This window comes from Desmodus rotundus, chromosome 4, assembly GCF_022682495.2.
Source record: "Desmodus rotundus isolate HL8 chromosome 4, HLdesRot8A.1, whole genome shotgun sequence".
In the NCBI taxonomy this organism is placed as follows: domain Eukaryota; kingdom Metazoa; phylum Chordata; class Mammalia; order Chiroptera; family Phyllostomidae; genus Desmodus; species Desmodus rotundus.
In genome coordinates, this window is record NC_071390.1 from 172564028 (window position 1) to 172582639 (window position 18612).

The 18612-nt window shown below is 50.0% G+C and overlaps 1 protein-coding gene and 1 long non-coding RNA gene across 2 annotated transcripts; one reads left to right on the plus strand and one right to left on the minus strand.

Moving 5' to 3' along the window:
* Positions 1-350: 350 nt before the first annotated feature.
* Positions 351-15738, plus strand: QDPR (quinoid dihydropteridine reductase). Its single transcript, XM_053922990.1, has 7 exons — positions 351-613; positions 3621-3713; positions 6990-7086; positions 9260-9400; positions 13062-13170; positions 14241-14324; positions 15397-15738. Exons 1-7 carry the CDS (start codon positions 515-517, stop codon positions 15500-15502), a joined length of 729 nt encoding a protein of 242 aa, XP_053778965.1. The 5' UTR covers positions 351-514; the 3' UTR covers positions 15503-15738.
* Positions 4177-12386, minus strand: LOC128780711 (uncharacterized). The gene is made up of 3 exons (XR_008426717.2): positions 11762-12386; positions 6951-7208; positions 4177-6316 (listed from the first exon to the last, which is right to left on the minus strand). It is a non-coding gene; the product is annotated as an uncharacterized lncRNA (long non-coding RNA).
* Positions 15739-18612: the final 2874 nt, after the last annotated feature.

The following is an 18612-nucleotide window of genomic DNA, read 5'->3' on the forward strand; positions in this document are numbered from 1 at the left end:
CACAGAGCAGTTAAGGAAGCCGATTAGGGCCACACAGCTATTAAACCGGGCGGCTAGGCAGTGGCCTTCACTCAGAGGAAAATAAATTGTCCTTTTGTTTGTTTTATCTCTCCAACGGCCTCATTCTCTGACGCTCAGATGATGGCAGGGGCCACCCGCACTCTCGCACATCTGCTCTGCACCGCTTCCATCTTAGCCCCGCGCCCTGCTCGTCCTGGGTACCCCGTAGTTGGTGGCAGGCGGCGGGGCTCGGCCCAAGCACCCGCCCCAAGCACCCGCCCCAGGGGCAGGCCGGCCGGGTCCTGGCCGTGGCCGAGAGCGCCGGCCCGACTAGGTGACTTGCTACCCTGAGCGTGGCCGCGCGCTAGGCGGCGGCCGCGGGCGCGACACGGGGCGCGGTCGCCCGGAGGTCCTTCTTGGCGGGGTTGGCTGACGGGCGGGGGCGGGGCGCGCAGGGGCGTGGCGTTCGGGCTCCCGGCGTTCTGAGCAGCGGGAGTCGAGCGGGAGAAGCGCGATGGCGGCCGCAGCGAGCGAAGCACGCCGGGTGCTGGTGTACGGCGGCAGGGGCGCGCTGGGCTCCCGATGCGTGCAGGCGTTTCGGGCCCGCAACTGGGTAACTCCGCGGGCTGGGGGCAACTCCGCGGCCTGCTGGCGCTGGGGCTCGGCTTGGGGAGCGGAGCGGGGCGGGGCGGAGGTGGGGGGACGGGCGGGCACGTTGGTGATTGGGGTGCAGGAGGCCTCCCGGGGCATTCTTGGGGAGCAGTCTGGAGGAAGCGGGGGGCGCCGGTGCACCCCACACGTAGGTGCTTGCAAGTACGAGCACAAGTCTGCACGTTTAGTCCTGCCTCCGAGTACGTTCCCGCGTTGGCCATACGTTTGGGGTCTTTGCTCTGCAAGGAGGTGGGTGGTGGCTGCCCCTCGGACTCCGTTGGGCCCAGAAAGTCTGGCGTGACTCAGGAGAGAATTCCAGAGAAGGAGGAAGAGGAACGAAGCTGAGGAAACAGGGAGAGCGAACGAGAAGGAAGGATCTGGAAATTATACAGCCTGACTCTGGTTAATAGTCCTGTTACAGTGAACTGATTGCTTAACTTCCACAAACCTGTTTCCACGCCTCTAAATGGGAATGAAGATAGTGTGTGCCCCGTGGGCGAGTTGTGAGGATTAAGTGAGGTCATTGGTGTCCTAGAACGTAAATTACCTGGCTCCAGGTAAAAGATTTTTAAATGTTAGCAATTACATATTTTACATATTGAAGGGGTTCAGAAGAGGCCCCCCCAAGATGTGCCACTCTGGCATGTGAATTGTTTTGAGCTGAAGGTAATAGAGACCCTGTGGGTTCAAGAGAAACTTTTGCCCCTCCCTTTAAAAATTTAAATTAGGGCCCTTGCCCCTAATAAGTGTTATTACCACTTGTTACACTTAATGCTAATAAGTGTTTAGAAGTGTATTTTTTAGGACCTATCCATAGGGCAGTACGAACCTCTAGTTTCGGAACACATGCTTTTCTGACGGCCTTCAGATGACCTTTCTCACCTCTGAGCCTCCCAAGGTGCCTTACCTCATCCTTAGCTCTGAAGGTCATACATACTCCATTAGAAAAATATATTTTTTTAATTTATTTTTGGAGAGAGGGGAAGGAAGGGAGAGGAACATCGATGTGTGAGAGAGAGACAAAAACTCCGTTTTTGCCCCTTGTTCACAATCCTCGCGTGCCCCCCCCCCCCCAGGGGAATTGAGCTGGCCACTTTTAACTTTGCAGTCCGATGCCCAGCCAACTGAGCCACACCGGTCAGGGCCATATATACTTCATTGTAACTTTCCGTCTCTGACCTCTCCTGAGTGTGTGTGTGTGGGGGGGGGGACGGTTCTCATATTTATGTATGTAATTAAATTTGGTTATTTTCTCTTGTCAATCTGTCTCATGTTAATTTAATTATTAGACCAGCCGGAAGAACCTAGGAGAGTAGAGGAATATTTTTTCCCTATTAATTATAAGCATATTGACCTACACTCTTGTTCCTTTAGCCTCTATTGGACCTGGTATTGGTGGCCTCTTTGTTCTGTAGACTTTCAGCTACTTCGCAAAATCAGATGTTCACTCCCTGAAGGCAGCAACTAGGAACAGAGCTGGTTGCAGGCCAGGAATCCTGCCCCCAGCCTCCCAGCTGGGATCAGCTCGAGTCCACACTGGAGCTCTGGGTGTTTCCTGAGGATTCGGTTAGGAACAGTTCAGTTCAGTTCGGTGACTGTGCCTTGGGACCAGAGAGGGGGTCCCAGGGTTTTCTTCTGGCTCAGAATCTGGTATAGGAGTAAGTTTCTAAGGGATTCTAAACACACCACCCCCTTGCTGCCATATACCTGCTCTGGCACCTAGGAAGTCTGCGAACATGGAAGGTGGTGACAATTGTAATATTTCAGGACCTTCAGCCCAGGGCCAGGCACTGTGTTCCTAAAAACCAGATCCCGTACATACGCCTAATTTCTTTTACTCTGCGCAGCAGTTTTGATAGGACTCCCGTTGGCATCACCTGTTAACAGATCTGAGCGCTGTGCTTCCCCCTCAACCCCCTGGTGTGGGGGTACTTTGCTTTACCTCTGATTTGGTGGTGGAGTCTGGTGACTGATTGACCTTTGACTCTGTCCCCACCCCCCTCATTCCGGAGAGCTCTTCTTTGTCTCTGTATCTGGCTGGCTGGCGACAGAAGTAGTGAGTATTCTTGAATGGGTGCTGTGTTCTTCAAAGCTTGTAGAGATCTTTGTCTCTGGGGACGTCAGACCTCAGGGCCCTGGAGCCCTCGGAGTAAGAAGCACAGCGTCACAGCCTGCTCTGTTTCATTTAATTCTCACAGTAACCCTCTTAATTGTTCACCCCCCACTTCCCAGGTCAGGACCCTCTGCAGGGCTTGAGGTTGAGAAAGCCACTCTAGGGCAGAGCCAGAATGCAAACCCTGATCTGCCGGGTTCCCAAACCCAAAGCCATCCCTCTGTGCTCTGGGGCAGGGGTGCAGAACTCTAGTCTTCCATGGGCCAGACCCCGCCTGCCGTCTGTTTTTGTACAACCCAAGAGCTAAGACTGGTTTCGCGTTGCTAAATGGCTGAAAAGAAGTAAAAAGAGGAATAACGTTTGTGGCAGGGAGGTTGCATGAAATTCCTACTTCAGCACACGGAGCCTGGTTGGAACATAGCCGTGCTCGCTCGCTCACCTGTGGTCTATGGCTGCTGTCCCCTCACAACAGCGGAGTCGAGTCGTTGCCACGGAGGGCACAGGGCCAGCAAAGCCTAAAATATTTCCCCTCTCGCCCTTTACTGAAAAAGGTTGCAGACCCTGGTTGGGGAGGGGGTATTTTCTGGAAGTGCAGAATTTGGCTTTCCGAGTGACCGTGAAGGAGAGGAAAATGAGGAGCTGGGACGCAAACAGGTCGCGCTGGGCTGGGCTGGCTCAGGTCAAACCTCCCTGTTGTGCAAGGTCAAGGTCGAGAGGTCAGTGGCTAGATCCTTTCTCCGGAGGGTTTTCCTTTAAGCCACTCATCTGCCTCCACTGCCCCCTTCCTGGGCATGGATCCTTAAAGGAGTAACAACGTACTGTCTCTGGACCCAAGCTGTTTTCTTCTCTTCTCCAGTGGGTGGCCAGCATCGACGTGGTGGAGAATGAAGAGGCCAGCGCTAGTGTCGTGGTTAAAATGACAGACTCCTTCACTGAGCAGGCTGACCAGGTAACTCAGAAAAGGCCCTACCACGCCTGGGGGAGGGGAGCCCCGGGGAGAGGTACCCACTGGCCTCATCCAAAGGCGATGTGGTCTCCGTTTTTACAAGTATTGCTTCTCTGGTTATGGAAGCCAGATGCGCCCAGTGAGGGAAATGGGGAAAGTAGAAAAAAAAATACAGTGAAGATAAACTGCCCATAATCTGTGTCTAGTTAGCTGACTGTTCACATTTTAGCCCATTTTCTTGTGTTTCCTGTGGTTACTGTATGTTATTAGCGCTACAAGTTGAGATAATCTTGTGTTTTATATTTTATGATCAGATTTTTAAAAATTTAAATAAAATTTAATTTTAGTACTTCTCCAGATCACTTAAAAAAAACCCTCTGTGTCAACATGTAGTTTTTAATTTTGTGGATTGGCCACAATTTTCTTAGTTTCCACATATCGTACATTTAACTTTTTTTTTTTTTTTTTTTGCTATTTTATACATTCACCATTAACAAGAATACTGTGGTGAACACCCCTGTGTCCATCTCTGTTTTTTTATTTGGGATACGTTCTAAAAAGTGGAGTTCCCTAGTTCAAAGCAAGAATACTAACAAAACAGTTTATTTTGAATTGTAAAATGACAGGCTTATGATAAAACAAGAAGTTGAACAAAACTATAAATGTATCAGTCAGTGGTGCAGCTCCCTGGGTGGCCCCGGGACTGTGTCCCTGCCCAGAAGGCAGCACTGTGAACAGCTGGATGGATGGGCGTCTTGGTGGCCGAGATGCTAAGTGGTCCCCCAGGCTGCCTGAGGATGTGCTTCACTGCTTCTCCGTCCAGTGGTCCCGCCCCTATTCCCTAGGAAATGCCACCTTTGAGTGATGGGCCAGGTATCCACAAGCACTCAGTGAGGCAGGCGGGCAGGGGGTGGCAGCCAGCCGCATTTGTGGCTGAGGGGACTCAGTGTCAGACACTAAGAGGCACGCCCAGCAAGGTAGCTAGTGGTGGAGTCGATCATCGATCTCCTAACCTGAGACTTGTTACCAACTTGTTAACATCCTTAATGAGTCCAGAGTGTTTTTTGTTTAGTTTGCTCCCCCCAGTAATCTGAACATGGTTGGGCCCCATGTTTTGTGGGCCTTAGCTGGTTTTTGTAACACATTTAAAAAAATTTTTGAAGTGAGGTGTGTATGATGATGGTCTACCGTAAAACCAAAGGAAGGGGCAGATCATGTCTGGTCCCTCTGTGCAATTAAAGTGTTGTGAGATTTCCTTCCAATCCGTTTCTGCAAACATGCATGTGTATAAGTTTAAAGATTAGAAAGAAATCCAAATCAAGAGCATTCTGTCCTGCGCACTTACTCTTTCTAAAGCATCCGTTTGACGTAGGTTAGACTATAAAAAGCCAGCCTCCTTATTCCAGAAGGTAGATTTTTGTTGTTCTTTGCATACTATGGTCCTAATGTTTTCTATGGTATTGGCCTTAACGGGCTTAATAGCGAAACCTGACAAGGCTTCGCTATGTGTCAGGCACCCTTCTGAGTGTTCATTCACATTATCTCGCCCAGAACAAAGTTTCTCATTTATCTTCCTTCCAGAAATGGGGAGTCTGATGCACAGACAGGTGTGGTATTTGCCAAGGTCAAAAGGGGTGGGCGGCAGCTGGACAGTGGGGGTTGGACGTCTGCTCTCCTCACTGCAGGCTAAACTGCCTCGTGGCAAAACAGCTCCATGTGAGTAAAGTAACAAAAGCTAAAATTAAATGGCAGGGGCGCCCTGAGCTCCGAGAGCAGCTTGGCCGGTGCGGTTCCCTGCAGTCAGTGTCCCTTCTGCTCCTGTCAGCTGCAGGTTCTGGTGTCTGTGTGCTTTTCGGAGTGGGAAGTGGTCCCTCTCTGGGACTTGACTCTACCTGTGCTTTCAAACTCTTTGCCTTCTTTCTTCTACCACCCGTTTCCTCTCTCGCCCCCAATTAAGAATTTCTGGACAACAGCATGCCATTCAGTTTTAAAATCTCTAGAAGAGGAAATTCAACCCCAGTGCATGTAAAATTGGCCCCCTGGGGAGAAATTCCCTAGTGACAGTGAAGAGATGCAGATGTGAGGAGGGCGTGAAAACTCTTGGGCAGAAAGCAAAATTTAAAGGGGCGGTTAAAAATGCATCGATATAACAAACAAGAAGAACATGTCGAACAGATTCAATGTTGCTGCCGGCGCCATGCTCCCCTACCAAGTAGAGTGCACAGGCGTCAGGGGTGAGGACGCAGCTGGGTGCTGGGCTCCTGGCAGCAGGAGAGGGCTCAAGAATGAAAGGAGGGACCAGCCAGGAAACCAGGGTGACAGGAAGGAGGTCAACAGCAGATAAGTCAGGATTAGGTGAGGGACTCATCAACAGAGGCCAAGGCAACTCAGGAATTTTTTAAAAGGAAAGCTTTGGGTGTAGGGAGAGAGAGGAAAGGTTGGTTTTCATTGCCAGAGCATTCTCTTTGAAAGAGTACTCAGAGGCCTCAGACATGCTGGGGACCGAGGGCAGGGACCAGGAGTGTTCCTGCTGAGGCAGATACATTGTCCTGCGACAAGTCTTCAGAAGCCTGATGTAAGGAAGCAAAGGGAGGCATCATCTTGGCCTGTCCAGACAAATGGGGAAAAGGGTCGTGGTCAATGGTCAGAATTGCCTCTCGCCAGACTTCTGTTTAAATATTTTTGACACTTCAAAAATTTCAGTCAAACAGGAATAGATAAATAAAATGAACCCTTGTGCATGCAGTAGCAACTTAACATTTTGCCATTGACCGTATTTTTTTTTTTTGCTTTAAAAAATAATTTTTCTTTGGCATTTTCTTTTAGAGTTACAGATAAAGGGATTTTTTTTTTTTTGTATTGGGGAAGAGGAGAGTTATCCCAAATTATGAATCTGTGATTTGCAAAGAAAAGTCTGCAAAGGTATGTGCCAGAAGGTTAGCTGCAGGCATTGACGCTGTAGGTGACGTTTTAAACCTTTCTCTACTTTGAAAAAAAAATTAATTGTGTCCATCCAAGGATGCTCATAGCCCCATGATTAAAATGCTCAAAAGAAGATTCTAGATTGCTTTATAAAATCACATGGAAATACAGGTGGGCGTCACTATCCAAAATGGTTACCATAGATTGGTCCTGCATCTAGTTTTCAAAGTGTTAACTGACAGATACTGTTGACTGTCTTAAAAGAAAGTGAAAAATAAACTGACGTATCTGTAGAGAAGCCAGCCTGTTTACACTTACCCGAACGATTTGTGCTTCTTTTCCTCCTTTTTGTTGAAGGTGACTGCCGAGGTCGGAAAACTCTTGGGTGAAGAGAAGGTGGACGCCATCCTTTGTGTGGCTGGAGGATGGGCTGGGGGCAATGCCAAGTCCAAGTGTGAGTCCTTTTCCGAGTTAATCATTCATTCCGCTCTGCTCTTTGTCCGGGGGCAGGGGTGGGTCTGTGATGTGTGCTAGGCCAGGTGTTCTCACGAGTGTCTCCCAGTGTTTACAGTAGCTCTGTGAGGTAGAAACGGACACCCCATTTTACAGATGAGGAAAACGCCCCCCAATAAGGGACTTAGGGGAGGGGGACCCTGAGTTTGAAGTTTAGAGGCAGAATGAGATCAGCATATTCCCGCCCTGGTCTTACAGGGCTTATTACTGGGAATCGGGGGATGTGTGTGAAATGGAGAGATCGTTCCGCAGGTTAGAAGGACTGGACACTGAGCCTTCATGAATGCTGAGGACCTTTTCCAAGTTTCTAGTATGGATATTTCCAAACTTGCAGAAAAGCTGAAACTGAAAGGGTATTCCGCAAACACCCTTCACCCCCCGTCTATAACGGAGTCGGTAATCGCCAGCAGTTGCTCTACTTGCACTCTGGCTTTCTTGGTGTGTGTGCGCCTCTGCGCGTGTATTTTTTAAGCACTTGCAAGTAAGTGGACACTTGACCGATTTCAGCATGCATCCCCAAAGAACAAGCTCATTTTCCTTCATTATCCACGTACCATTATCCTACCAAAGAAAACTAACAGAAATTCTGTAAGATTAATAATATCCAAGTCATACTCAATTTCCCCAATTTATTCCATGTCCTACAGGTGTCTTCTCTACCCCTAAACACATTCCAGTTACAGTTTATGCCCCATGTTGTCGTTGTTTTTAGTTCTTACTCCGGAATTTGTTTTTCCTCTCACGGACTGTGAGTCTGGGCAGTTTTCATATAGAATGTCCTACATATGAATGTGTCTGCCTGTTCCCTTAAGGTGTCATTTACCTTGTTCCTCTGTCCCTAGTATTTCCTGTGACCTAGAATTTAGGTCCAGGGACTTGCTTAGATTCAGGTTAAATGTTTTGGAGGGGAGAGTGCTTCCTGAGTGACGTGCACTCACACTGATCACGGTGGGGCTCTCACCATGTCGGACGGCCCTGCCCACCCAGAGCGATGCCAGATTGGATGCTCAGCTAAGGTGGGAGCTGAGAGGCTCCCTGTGGAAAGGGCCATTTTTCTGTCTGCAGTGAGTAAGCGATCCGTGGGAGGGTAGGTGCTTTGGCTTTGTGTGTGAAGATCCTTTTTTTTAACACCTTGAGAATCCCACATTTTGAAACCTAAGGGTTTTAAGCATCCATGGCTAATCCCTGCCTGAATCAGTTATTCCAAGGGGGTTGGAAGATGGTGGTTTTCCAACTCTGTCATTTCCTCTACATTTATTAGTCAAAGCCGTATAAGAAGGAATCGATTATCTGTGAACCGCACTTGAATGTGAAACTGGTGTTTTGTGCGGTGATCAGGTTGGCCAAACGCCCTCATGGCCTTTTGTGTGTTTTGGGAACAAGAAATGATAAGTGTGGGTCCGTCATTTTTTTTTTTCTAGTCCTTTTTAGCAGGGAAATGCAATGCCTTTGCTGTCACTGAGGGAGGACCCCTCCTGGTCTGTCAGGGGGCCTTTCTTTCTGGGTCATGGGTACAGCGTCACTGGATTCTGTGTGCCTTGTAAGGAGGGGAGGGGACAGCTGCCCAGCCGCTAAAGTTACAGGTGTTACTCCTTGTTTCTTCTCCCATTTTTAGCAAGGCCAGAGGGTTAGAATAAGTGTGAAAAGGTTGTCATTCCAGCTTTCCTTTAAAGGGTCTTTAAAGCCAGCATTGAACTTTCAGCTGTAAAAAAATGTAGCTCTGTAAAAGGTCTTTTTCTGTCCATGTGGCTGTGGTCCCTTAGCGTTTATCATGGGTAAAACCTGACATAGACATACACGTTCTTATTATAAATCCAATGCCCTTCGGAAAGTCTTTGAATTAAAGCCAGTCCCGGATGTCTGGTAACAGTCCTCATTCATTCATTGGCTTAACTGTTAGCAGTTTATCGTGAGGAAGCTGAGACTCCAGTGAACAGGTAGCCTGGATTCGAACCTGCATCTCTGACCACAGAGCCCTGTGCTGTTTGTCCTAGGCCTCGGAGGCAGGGACTGGGGGAGGCTGGTGCTCCTGTGGACGTCGGCGTCATGGGCTGGGCTTACCTTTCAGTGTGTTCCCTGCACGTGCTGAGCTGGCCTATTGTTCTTTCTCTCAGCTCTCTTTAAAAACTGTGACCTGATGTGGAAGCAGAGCATGTGGACGTCCACCATCTCCAGCCACCTGGCCACCAAGCACCTCAAGGAAGGAGGCCTCCTCACCTTGGCGGGGGCCAAGGCTGCACTGGACGGGACCCCTGGTAAGCCTTCATTTCCCTGTCTGTGGGAGGGGAGTGCTAGTACCCACTCACTGGGGCTCCGGGCACTTCCATGGGACCAGGAACGTGGAGGCCTGTACCCTCTGAGGTGCTTTGTGTGGGTGGAATTTGCTTCCTTTAGGCCTGAATCTTCTTAGGAGAAGGACTCCTGATTCTTCTGTTTGCATTGGCCATGTGTTACGGATGGTGTAATCTGGCACCCCTCCCCCGATCTGGTTTATTTATCCATGACCCACTCAGGGAACGAATGGTGTTGTAGTAGATATGGGTTATTCGATAAACATGTATTACCATCCTCACACTGTGTTCACGTGTCCTGGGGGAGCAGCTCGGCAGCTGTTAGAGAGAAAAATGGGGGGGGGGGATGGATTCTTCATCCTAGCTGTGTGGCCTTGAACAAATTATGTATCTATTTGACCAAATTTCTGCTGTAGTTTCTTTAATTGTAACTAGTGGGAGTAGCATCTACCTTGAGGAGTAGCTGCAAAGCATTGGCGGTATTAATATGCGTGAAGTGCCCAGCACGTGGTGAGTCTTCTCATGTCGCTTCATTTCACGTGTATTCTCATGTAATCCTGGGGTCGATGTCATTATTAATCTTTTTCAATTTATAGGTAAGGAAACTGACAGCATGGTTAATTCACCTGTTTAGGTTCATGCAGTAGATAGGTTGTGATCTTACGTTGGACCAGGACCCCGGTCATTTCTGGATTACCTGCTTTTCCATTATGTCGTGCAGACCCAGGTTTCCTTTGCAGTTTTTCACTCCCCGTGTCCGTTTGCTGGAGCTGCCAAACAGAGTACCCCCGGGCGGCTTAAATTTGTCTCATGATTCAAGAGGCTGGAAGTTCAACATCAAGGTGTCAGCAGAGTTGGTTTCTGGCGCCTTTCTCTTTGGCTTTGCCGTTGGCTGTGTTCTCACAGGGTCTTCCCTCTGTGCCTGTCTGTGTCCCAATCTCCTCCCATAAGGGACACTAGTCATCCTACCCTAGGACCCATGCCAGTGACCTCATTTTAACTTGATGGTCTCTGCAACGACCCCATCTCCAAATACAGTTGTATTCTGAGTTACAGGGATTAGGACTTCAACATATGAATTTTTTTTGGGGGGGGGGTCACAATTCAACCATAATACTCCCTTTCAGACGGGATTAAAGGAATTTAAGTGGGATTTGGGGGGTACAGCACAAAGGCAGAAAAGGTCCATCTCTGCTACCTAAGTTAAACTCTTCTTTAATAAAAGTGGGGGGTGGTTCTCCCACCTCCTTAGTGTGCTGGCGACCTCGAGCACCTGTTTCCATTTGCATGTAACTCACGGAACTGGGAGGCTCTCATAGACCAACAGTTTCTAGCCTCTCATTGTCTTGTTACGTTTCTCAGAGCGTCTGATCCTGCAAGTCCATGGCCACTGCAGTCACTAAAGCTTTGTAAATGTCAGATGTTAGTGTGGTTGAGCTCTCATTTTTATTAAAGGTGACAGAGAGCAGACGCACTAGAAAGTAAATAGAGAAATGAGTAATAGCTTGACATTTAAAGAAAACAATCCTGGGACTGAAAGACTAATTTTTCGGAAGGACAAAACAGTCTCCTACTTCCCTTTGGTTTGTAAATGTCTGTCTTTGTTTGTAGTTCTGGTTACTGGTAAAGACTGCACGCTCTGGGACTATACAGGTTAGGTTTCTGTTGTGATTTTGCCGCTTACTGTGTGATATTTGGTAAGTTACTTAACCTCTCTGAGCCTCAGTCTTGCCACCTGCGAAATGGGGATAAATAATAAAATCCTCTTTGTGGTGGTTGTGACTTGCAAACATCTTCATGGATGTACATGGCTTGGAAAGGTATGACAGGGAGTGTTTGTAAATGGGAACCCGTCTTACTACTTTCTCTAGGCTTACTTTTGCCTGGCTACTCTTGCTTCAGCTGTTAATCAGTGTATCGTTCATCTTAGGTTCTTAGTTAGATATTGTTAAACTTATTGGAGTCATGGAATCTTTCAACTGTGATTCAGACCCCAGAAGAATCTGGGGAAATCTATGAATAATTTGAAAGTAAATAATGAAGAGAGTTAGTAGTCTTTCAAGCCTGAGAAAAGTTCAAAAATGGAGAGATATTTTTCGCTTGGAAAGATACTGAGAAAGCCCCCACCTTCTTATTTCCAAGGTTGTATTTGTAGATTATCTAATGGAGGATACACTGCATTAAAATGAGAGTGACCCCTTTTGTTTTTCTGTGTTTGGAAGTCAGTGTTGAGGGGCTACCTTGATCATTTTATAATTGGGAAGAAAATATTTATCTTGTGACAAAATACTTTTCAAAAAAAATTTCTTGCAAATGATTTCTTACCTGCACGTGTAGAATTCAGTAGAACTAAACCCTCAGGGTTGCTGGTTGCTTGCGTCCCTCTTCATCAGACCCCCGCCTGCATGCTGTTTGAGTGGAGTGAAGAGTGAGTCCTGGAGATTGCTGGGGGCGGAGCTGGATGAACGGGATTCTTGGGCTGGTTTCTGTTAATCCTGGCAGAGTTTCCTTGATCTTTCCACCACTGTGGGCCCCCGCCCCTGATCAAACAGAGAAGCCGGGGATGGTGAAATACTCTGCTTGTGCTTCTAAGCAACTGTTTGAGACCTTGACCGCCCTTGTAATCCAGGGTTGTGGTGGAAGTGGTTTAGCGATTGGTTCAGCACCTGGGCTGTGATTCCCACCTCTCTCTGGACGCTGATGCCTAATCAGCTGTTGCACTTTAAAGAGCATGTGTCCTGGGTGTTTTCAAAGAGGCTGCTGACTTCTGGAAGGAGTTCTGTGAAGGAGGAGGGGTGTTTACAGCAATTAACCCATCTCTGCTGCCGTGACAGTGGCGTTCAGTGAGCCTCTGCAGCTGGGGCTGTGAGGGACTCTAGGGAGGAGAGACCCTGTTGCTGCCACCTGGCTGCGCGGCAGACCAAAGCCTGTCCTGATGAGAGGCACGCCTTGCTCAGTCAGCAAACGTTCACTGATGAGCGGAGCCGAGGAAGACTAGCAGGCAGCGCTGTGTACATTGTCAGAACTGCTCAAACCTGCTCTTTACACAGGGAGTTGGACTCCGGGGCACCTTGCTTCTGTGAATTTGATGGGAAACATTTATTGAGTGCCTACCCTGTGCTGAGCCCAGAACTAGGCAGTTCATCCCCATTTTACAGATGGGGTAACTAAGGATTGGAAGGGCGATGACAACTGGTTCAGGATTTCTTTAGGGGTAAGTGGAAGACCTGGGATTTGAACCTCTGCAGCCTGACTCCAAATGACAGCTCGATTTTGCTCCCAGGCAGTGAATGATCCAGGGGTTCAGAACCCAGCTCTTGCCTGGCCTCCTGCCTCTGGGTCGGCCTCGGTGCAAGTGTGTGTGCACGAGCTTGGGCATGTTGTTCACCCCGTCCGAGCTTTGGTTTTCTCAACAGTAAAAATAAGAACAGGGTCACCTTCATGGCTTTTGTGATACATGTTAAGTGCGAGGTGATAGAAGGTGCACTTGACATGTTACATCCCTTCCACGCTCTCCACAGATGTCCATCCTTCTTCCCGGCCTCCTCTGGACCCTGGCGTGGTGGCCTTCGGACACACCGGTGGTGGGCAGCGGTCACTGAATGGTTTTCTCCCCCTTTCCCAGGGATGATCGGCTACGGCATGGCCAAGGGCGCCGTTCACCAGCTCTGCCAGAGCCTCGCGGGGAAGAACAGCGGCATGCCGCCCCGGTCCGCGGCCATCGCAGTGCTGCCGTAAGTGCTTGGGGGCTCTCTGGCCACCTCTGCCTGGAGCCCCTTCCCCCAGGGACTCGGCTGCACCTCAGAATCACCCCAGGCCCCGAAGAGCCTTCTTCTGGTGTTGGGTGAGCCTGGGCAGGGCAGAGTGGTGGACTGGCTGATGGAAGGGTCTGCCTGCCTTGCCTCTTTCGTGTTTTCTTTTTTGACCTTCATCTACCCCCCGCCCTTCCTCTTAATTAAAAATAGTCCACATGTTTTACTTTAACATTTGTCATTCTCCTTTCACGTCATGGTAAGGTCACTGTGGAAGGGGGCTGTATTCAGTCCTTGGGGGAGAGGGGTGGGAAGGAGCCTGAGGGAGAATATGGGACACTGGGGGAGACGGTCCTGCTCGTGATCAGGACGAAGTTCCCCTCAGCAGGACCAGGTGAGGCAGCAGCCTGGAGGCAGGGGCTCCCTTTAGCTGGACAAGCACCATCTGGCTCATGTGTCGCCTGTCGCCCCGGGAAGGAGCTGTTGGGATGGCCGGGGGCCTGGACTGTCCCACGTGTGCGGTCCTGCAGCTGTTCTGAGTGGCTCCCGAGGCCGGAACGTTCTTGGGAAAGTCGCACGTGGCTGAATTCTGCATACCCGCTGAAAACCCTAAGATTTCATGGAAAACAGCCACGAAATGAAGAAGGAGGCCGTCTTTTTTCCCTTGGTTAAAGGCATAGTATTCTTACACTTCAGAAATCCTCAGAAATGAGTCTGCCACCTTGTAGGGAGTGAAGGAAGACTTTAAGCAGCAAAGTCATTTCCTTCATTAAAGACTGCATTTTTTTTTTTTTTTTAAAGCAAGATGTGCCTTTTCCTTTTGTTCCTGTCTGCCTCGTGGGCGAGTCACAAAGTGGCTCACTGAGCTATGCTCGCATGCGGCCTCTGTGCCTGCGGCGGCTTCCTGGCAGCTCCCTGATTGTCCTGTGTGATCTCTCCATGGAAACGCTGCTGCCTGTGGTGCCAGAGACTCACAGTGCCTTTTCCTGGCCGGGCAGCTGTCGTTACAAAGGCAGGCAGACACAAATGACCAGCTCACGTCTGCTCCGCAGGGTTACCCTGGACACCCCAATGAACAGGAAGTCGATGCCCGAGGCCGACTTCAGCTCCTGGACGCCCTTGGAGTTCCTTGTCGAGTGAGTGTCACAGTCATTTGTCAGCGAGCATGCATCTCACAGCCCCGTCTCTGCCCCCGAAGGGCAAGAGGTTACACCTGTGTCCTCCCGGCTTGCTGACATGGTGGTGGTCTCGGGAGTTCATGGCCTCTGAGTGTACATGGTCCGCCAGTGGGACTCTCCCAGAGTGGGACGTGGGTGGGCCGATAGAGCCATCCCCCAGCTCTGCCGTCCTTCAGGGAGCTGTAGTGGTGCTTTGCATAAAATAGCCTGTGTGACGTCCCCTTGGCTTGTTCAGCCCTGGGAAAGGAGCGTGAAAGACTCGGCAGCTACACCTTAGTTCTGGTCCAGGAGCTACAGATAGGCTCTGGGGAATGTCCCAGGACCTCCCGAGTACTTTCCCATTAGAGAGGGCCCAAAGTCCCGGCCTGGGATTGTTAAAGGGATGGTGCACTAACACCCAAAGGAAACATTTTAACAATTGTCAGCTACTTGTTCAGCCGTGAGGGTTTCTTATGCCTTTTCTTATTCCTGTCTTCTTCCAGACGGTCTTCTCAACTCCTTCAGGCAGGGTCACCTGCCCCTCCCTACACAGCATTAGTTATTAAATGCCCCTATGCTAGTACTTAATGTATTTTATTGTAGTAGTTTGTTTTTTGTATTTTATTTCTCATTGCTTGACACAGCTGTAGGTGCTCCGTAAATGTTTGCCAACAAAAAAAGAGAGAGAATGAGAATGAGTTTCTTCTTCCTTTCAAATATCTGGGAAGGTCACGTAACAAAGTATGAAACACTTTGCACATATTTATCTCCTAGAGTGAACTAACTAAGTTTTAAAAAACTACCTAAAGTCATGCCACTGTGTTATAAAGTATTCCAATGACGCAGAAAAGTACAAAGGTGGAAGTCAGTCTCCCCAGATTCTGCCATCAGAAAGTGAGTCGAGGGCCGAGATCACCGGGCCTGGGGCCGTGTCCGTGACCCCGTAGTGGCTTTCCACAGTGGCCCCACCCTCCCAAGCCATGGGTGTGACTGCAAACTTGTGCCACATTTTTGCTTTTTTAAAATGTAAAGCTTTTCTTGCTTGTTCCAGAACCTTCCACGACTGGATCACAGAGAAAAACCGACCCAGCTCAGGAAGCCTAATCCAGGTGGTAACGACGGAGGGAAAGACGGAACTCACCCCTGCGTACTTCTGAGCCCGGTGCTTGTGCCAGCGCGGGGTCTGCCGTGAAAGTCGCTGCATCTCGGTGTAGCCACATCTGGCCCTGTGTGTTCGGTAATCCTGGCCGTGGTACGAGACCCTGAGGCCGGTTTTTCTCTCACCTAATGTGCATTTGCTTCCCTAAGGCAGTGTCAAATGTTCGTGTGAAATAAAAACGTGTGGGTGGAGGCCTGCGGATAGCATCGTCCTCCATCCGTGCTGACCACCTGAGCTCGGAGGTCTCTGCAGGGCCCCTCTGTGTCGGCGTCACGTGGAAGTGCTTTGAGACTGTTCGTGTGTCCCTGACCATGTCTGTCGGCCTGACTGGGTCAGATTTGTTGGCGTGGGGGACACGTGAATTAAGTTTCTGTCACAGATGGAGTTTCCGCAGCCTCGCATTAAACTGCCTTAACCCCCTTTTGTGGTGTTCGCAGAACCCTGTGCGCTCTGCCGAGGTGTCTCTTTCCTGTGCGGTGGCCAGGTGTGCGAGAGAACCGCGTGTGGTTATTGGGAGTTTACCTGCCTAACAGGTGCACTTCGCGGACTGCTGTCTTCTGTGGCCACAGTGCAGCGTACGCAGTTGTAGATGAGCGTACTGGAGCCCTGGGCTGCTGGCGGTCCTCAGTCCGGGGTGTTCGAAAGGGGGTGGACTGGTCTGCAGTAGGTATTCTCAACACAGGGCAGCCCAGCTCTCCCACGGGTGCGTCCGAGCCGCATGGTGGGCTGGCCCTGTGCATTTAGACACAGCGCCTCATGTGGCTGGTACAAGGCTGTCCTGACTGAGGACTGGAGGTCCGACCCTTCATTCTACAGATGAGGAAACCGAACCAACTTACCATCCTCGTTGCCAGAAAGTGGCAGAACTAAGCCCAGAACCCTGGTCACCAGCTGGCCACCGTTTATAAAGGCCTTTTCCACGTGTTTTCTTCTTTGATTCCTTTTTAAGAAAATTTTATTGAGATAAAATGCGTATGACAAAAAAATTAACCATTTTAAAGTGAAAAATCCAGTGGCATTTATGTTCCTGATGTTCTGTTACCACCAGCTCTGTCTTGTTCCAAAACGTGTTCGTTACCCCAAAGTCAACCCCGCACCCTCGAGCATCGCCAGCCGCCAGCCCCTGGCAACCACCAGCCTACGTTCTGTCTCTACGAATATGGATATCGTATGTAAACAGTCACACATTACATGGCCTTCTGTGTCTGGCTTCTTTCCCTTGGCGTGTTTTTGAGGTTCTTCCATGTGGTAGCAGCTATTAGGACTTCACTGCTTTTTGTGGCCGATCACTGTCCTGTCTGCGTGTGAGACAGTGCGTTTATCCGTCCGTCTGGTCTTAGACACGGGGGCTGCTTCTGCCTCTGGCGGTTGTGAGTAGTGCTGCTGTGATCTTGTACGTACAAGTCCTTGAGTACCTGTCCTCGGTGCTTTTGCATATGTTCCTCAGAGGGCGTTGCTCTGTCCTCTGGTAACTATTCTGCGCAACTATTTGACGAGTCTTTCTTGATCCTTGACATCTGTCCTTCAAGGTGATAGCCAAATCTTAGAGGCAATAAGCCGGGGGCTCAGGAGGGTGGGACTGATTTGTTCCGTCACCCAGTGCCATGGTCTGGATGTTTGCGTCCCCCAAACGCGTACGTTGAGATCCTAATGCCCAGTGTGATGGTGCAGGAGGCAGGACCTCTGGGAGCTGAGCACCATCCCCGACCTCCCTCTGGGAAGGGGAGAGGATGGAGGTTGAATCCACTGCCAGTGGCCACAGATTTACTCAATTAGGAGGATGCTGTTCGGAGGGCCTCTGGGTTGGTGAACACATGGAGGTGCCGGGAGTGTGGTGCCCTCTGGGGGGGGAGGGGAGGAAGGAAGCTCTGTGCCCTTCCCCCATACCATGCCCTCTGCAGCCTTCCAACTGGCTGTTCCTGAGTTGTATCCTTTTAAATAAACTGTTGACCCAGTAAGTGAAACGTTTCTCTGCCTGCTGGGAGCCGCTCTAGTGAATTCATGGAACCGTCCATCTATAGCCGGCTGGTCAAAAGCACAGGTGACAGACAGCCTGGATTTGCAGTTGGCACCTGAAGTGGGGTGCAGGGGTGCGTCTGGTGGGACTGAGCCCTTGACCTGTGGGATGTGACGCTATCACCAGGTGGACAGAGTCAGAGTTGAGTGGACTGTGGGACACCGAGCTGGGGTCAGAGAATCGCTTGGTGTGGGGAAAACACCCACAAGTTGTAACTGGTGCCAGGACCCTTGCCTGCCAAGCTCCTTTGCCAGCCCTCTTCCCTAGTGCCGTGCCAGAGCGATGCTAAGACTGCATCCAGTGACACAGGCAGACAGGTGCTTTGGGGCACCAAGGATGCCTGGACGGCAGGCTCTCAGCTCCGTCTGGCTTGTGGTCTTGTCACTTTCAGGAGAGGCAAGACGTAGGGGTGGGCCCCCTGCCTCTGCTCCTTGGGAAACAGTGTGAGCACCAGAATCGGTGAACTTGATACTGAAGTCTCTCTGTCCCTCACTGTGCTCCTGCCTCACATACTTTCACCTGCTCCTGCAACGGTCCGAGCGGTCCTTTCACGGGGAGTGTGGTCTGCCTGGGACAGCTCCTGTCTTGGGGCTTCTTCCAGTGGCTGTGAAACATACCTGTTGTGGAGAAATAGATTTTTGGGTAATAAAAATTTCATGCAGAATGCTTTTTTTTTTTTAACTTATTTATTTCCATGGGTGTAGGCAGACCTAGCATTTTGAAAGTGCCTTTGCTCCATCACTTGTTTGTCGTGCTTATTCTGTATTCACGCTTTTCCTCTCTGAGCTTCCAAAACAGGCTTCTCAGAGGCCCAGGAAGGGACTGCAGTTTAGGTCGTCGTAGCTGGTAAGCAGCAGGGAGGAGACCGTGGTCTGAATCGGGATCTCAGTGCCCGGTGACGGCGGGCTGGCTCTTAGCTGCCTGTGGCTCAGTGGCACTGCCAGCTCACGTGGAAGTGTGATTGGCTTACTTAGCTACGCATTATTCCAGTGTGTTTCGGTGACCCTTAGAGATTGCTGTCCGAGACCATTTCCTAGTTCCTTCAAAGACAGACCCTACAGTTACAACCAAAACAGTTGGCAGCTAGGAGA

Bases quoted from the DNA above. Each gene is read 5' to 3' on its own strand.
- QDPR (XM_053922990.1), top strand. From the start codon at position 515: ATGGCGGCCGCAGCGAGCGAAGCACGCCGGGTGCTGGTGTACGGCGGC. The intron at 13,171-14,240 runs GTAAGTGCTTGG...TCTGCTCCGCAG, and splicing joins GCGGCCATCGCAGTGCTGCC to GGTTACCCTGGACACCCCAA. The intron at 14,325-15,396 runs GTGAGTGTCACA...TGCTTGTTCCAG, and splicing joins CCCTTGGAGTTCCTTGTCGA to AACCTTCCACGACTGGATCA.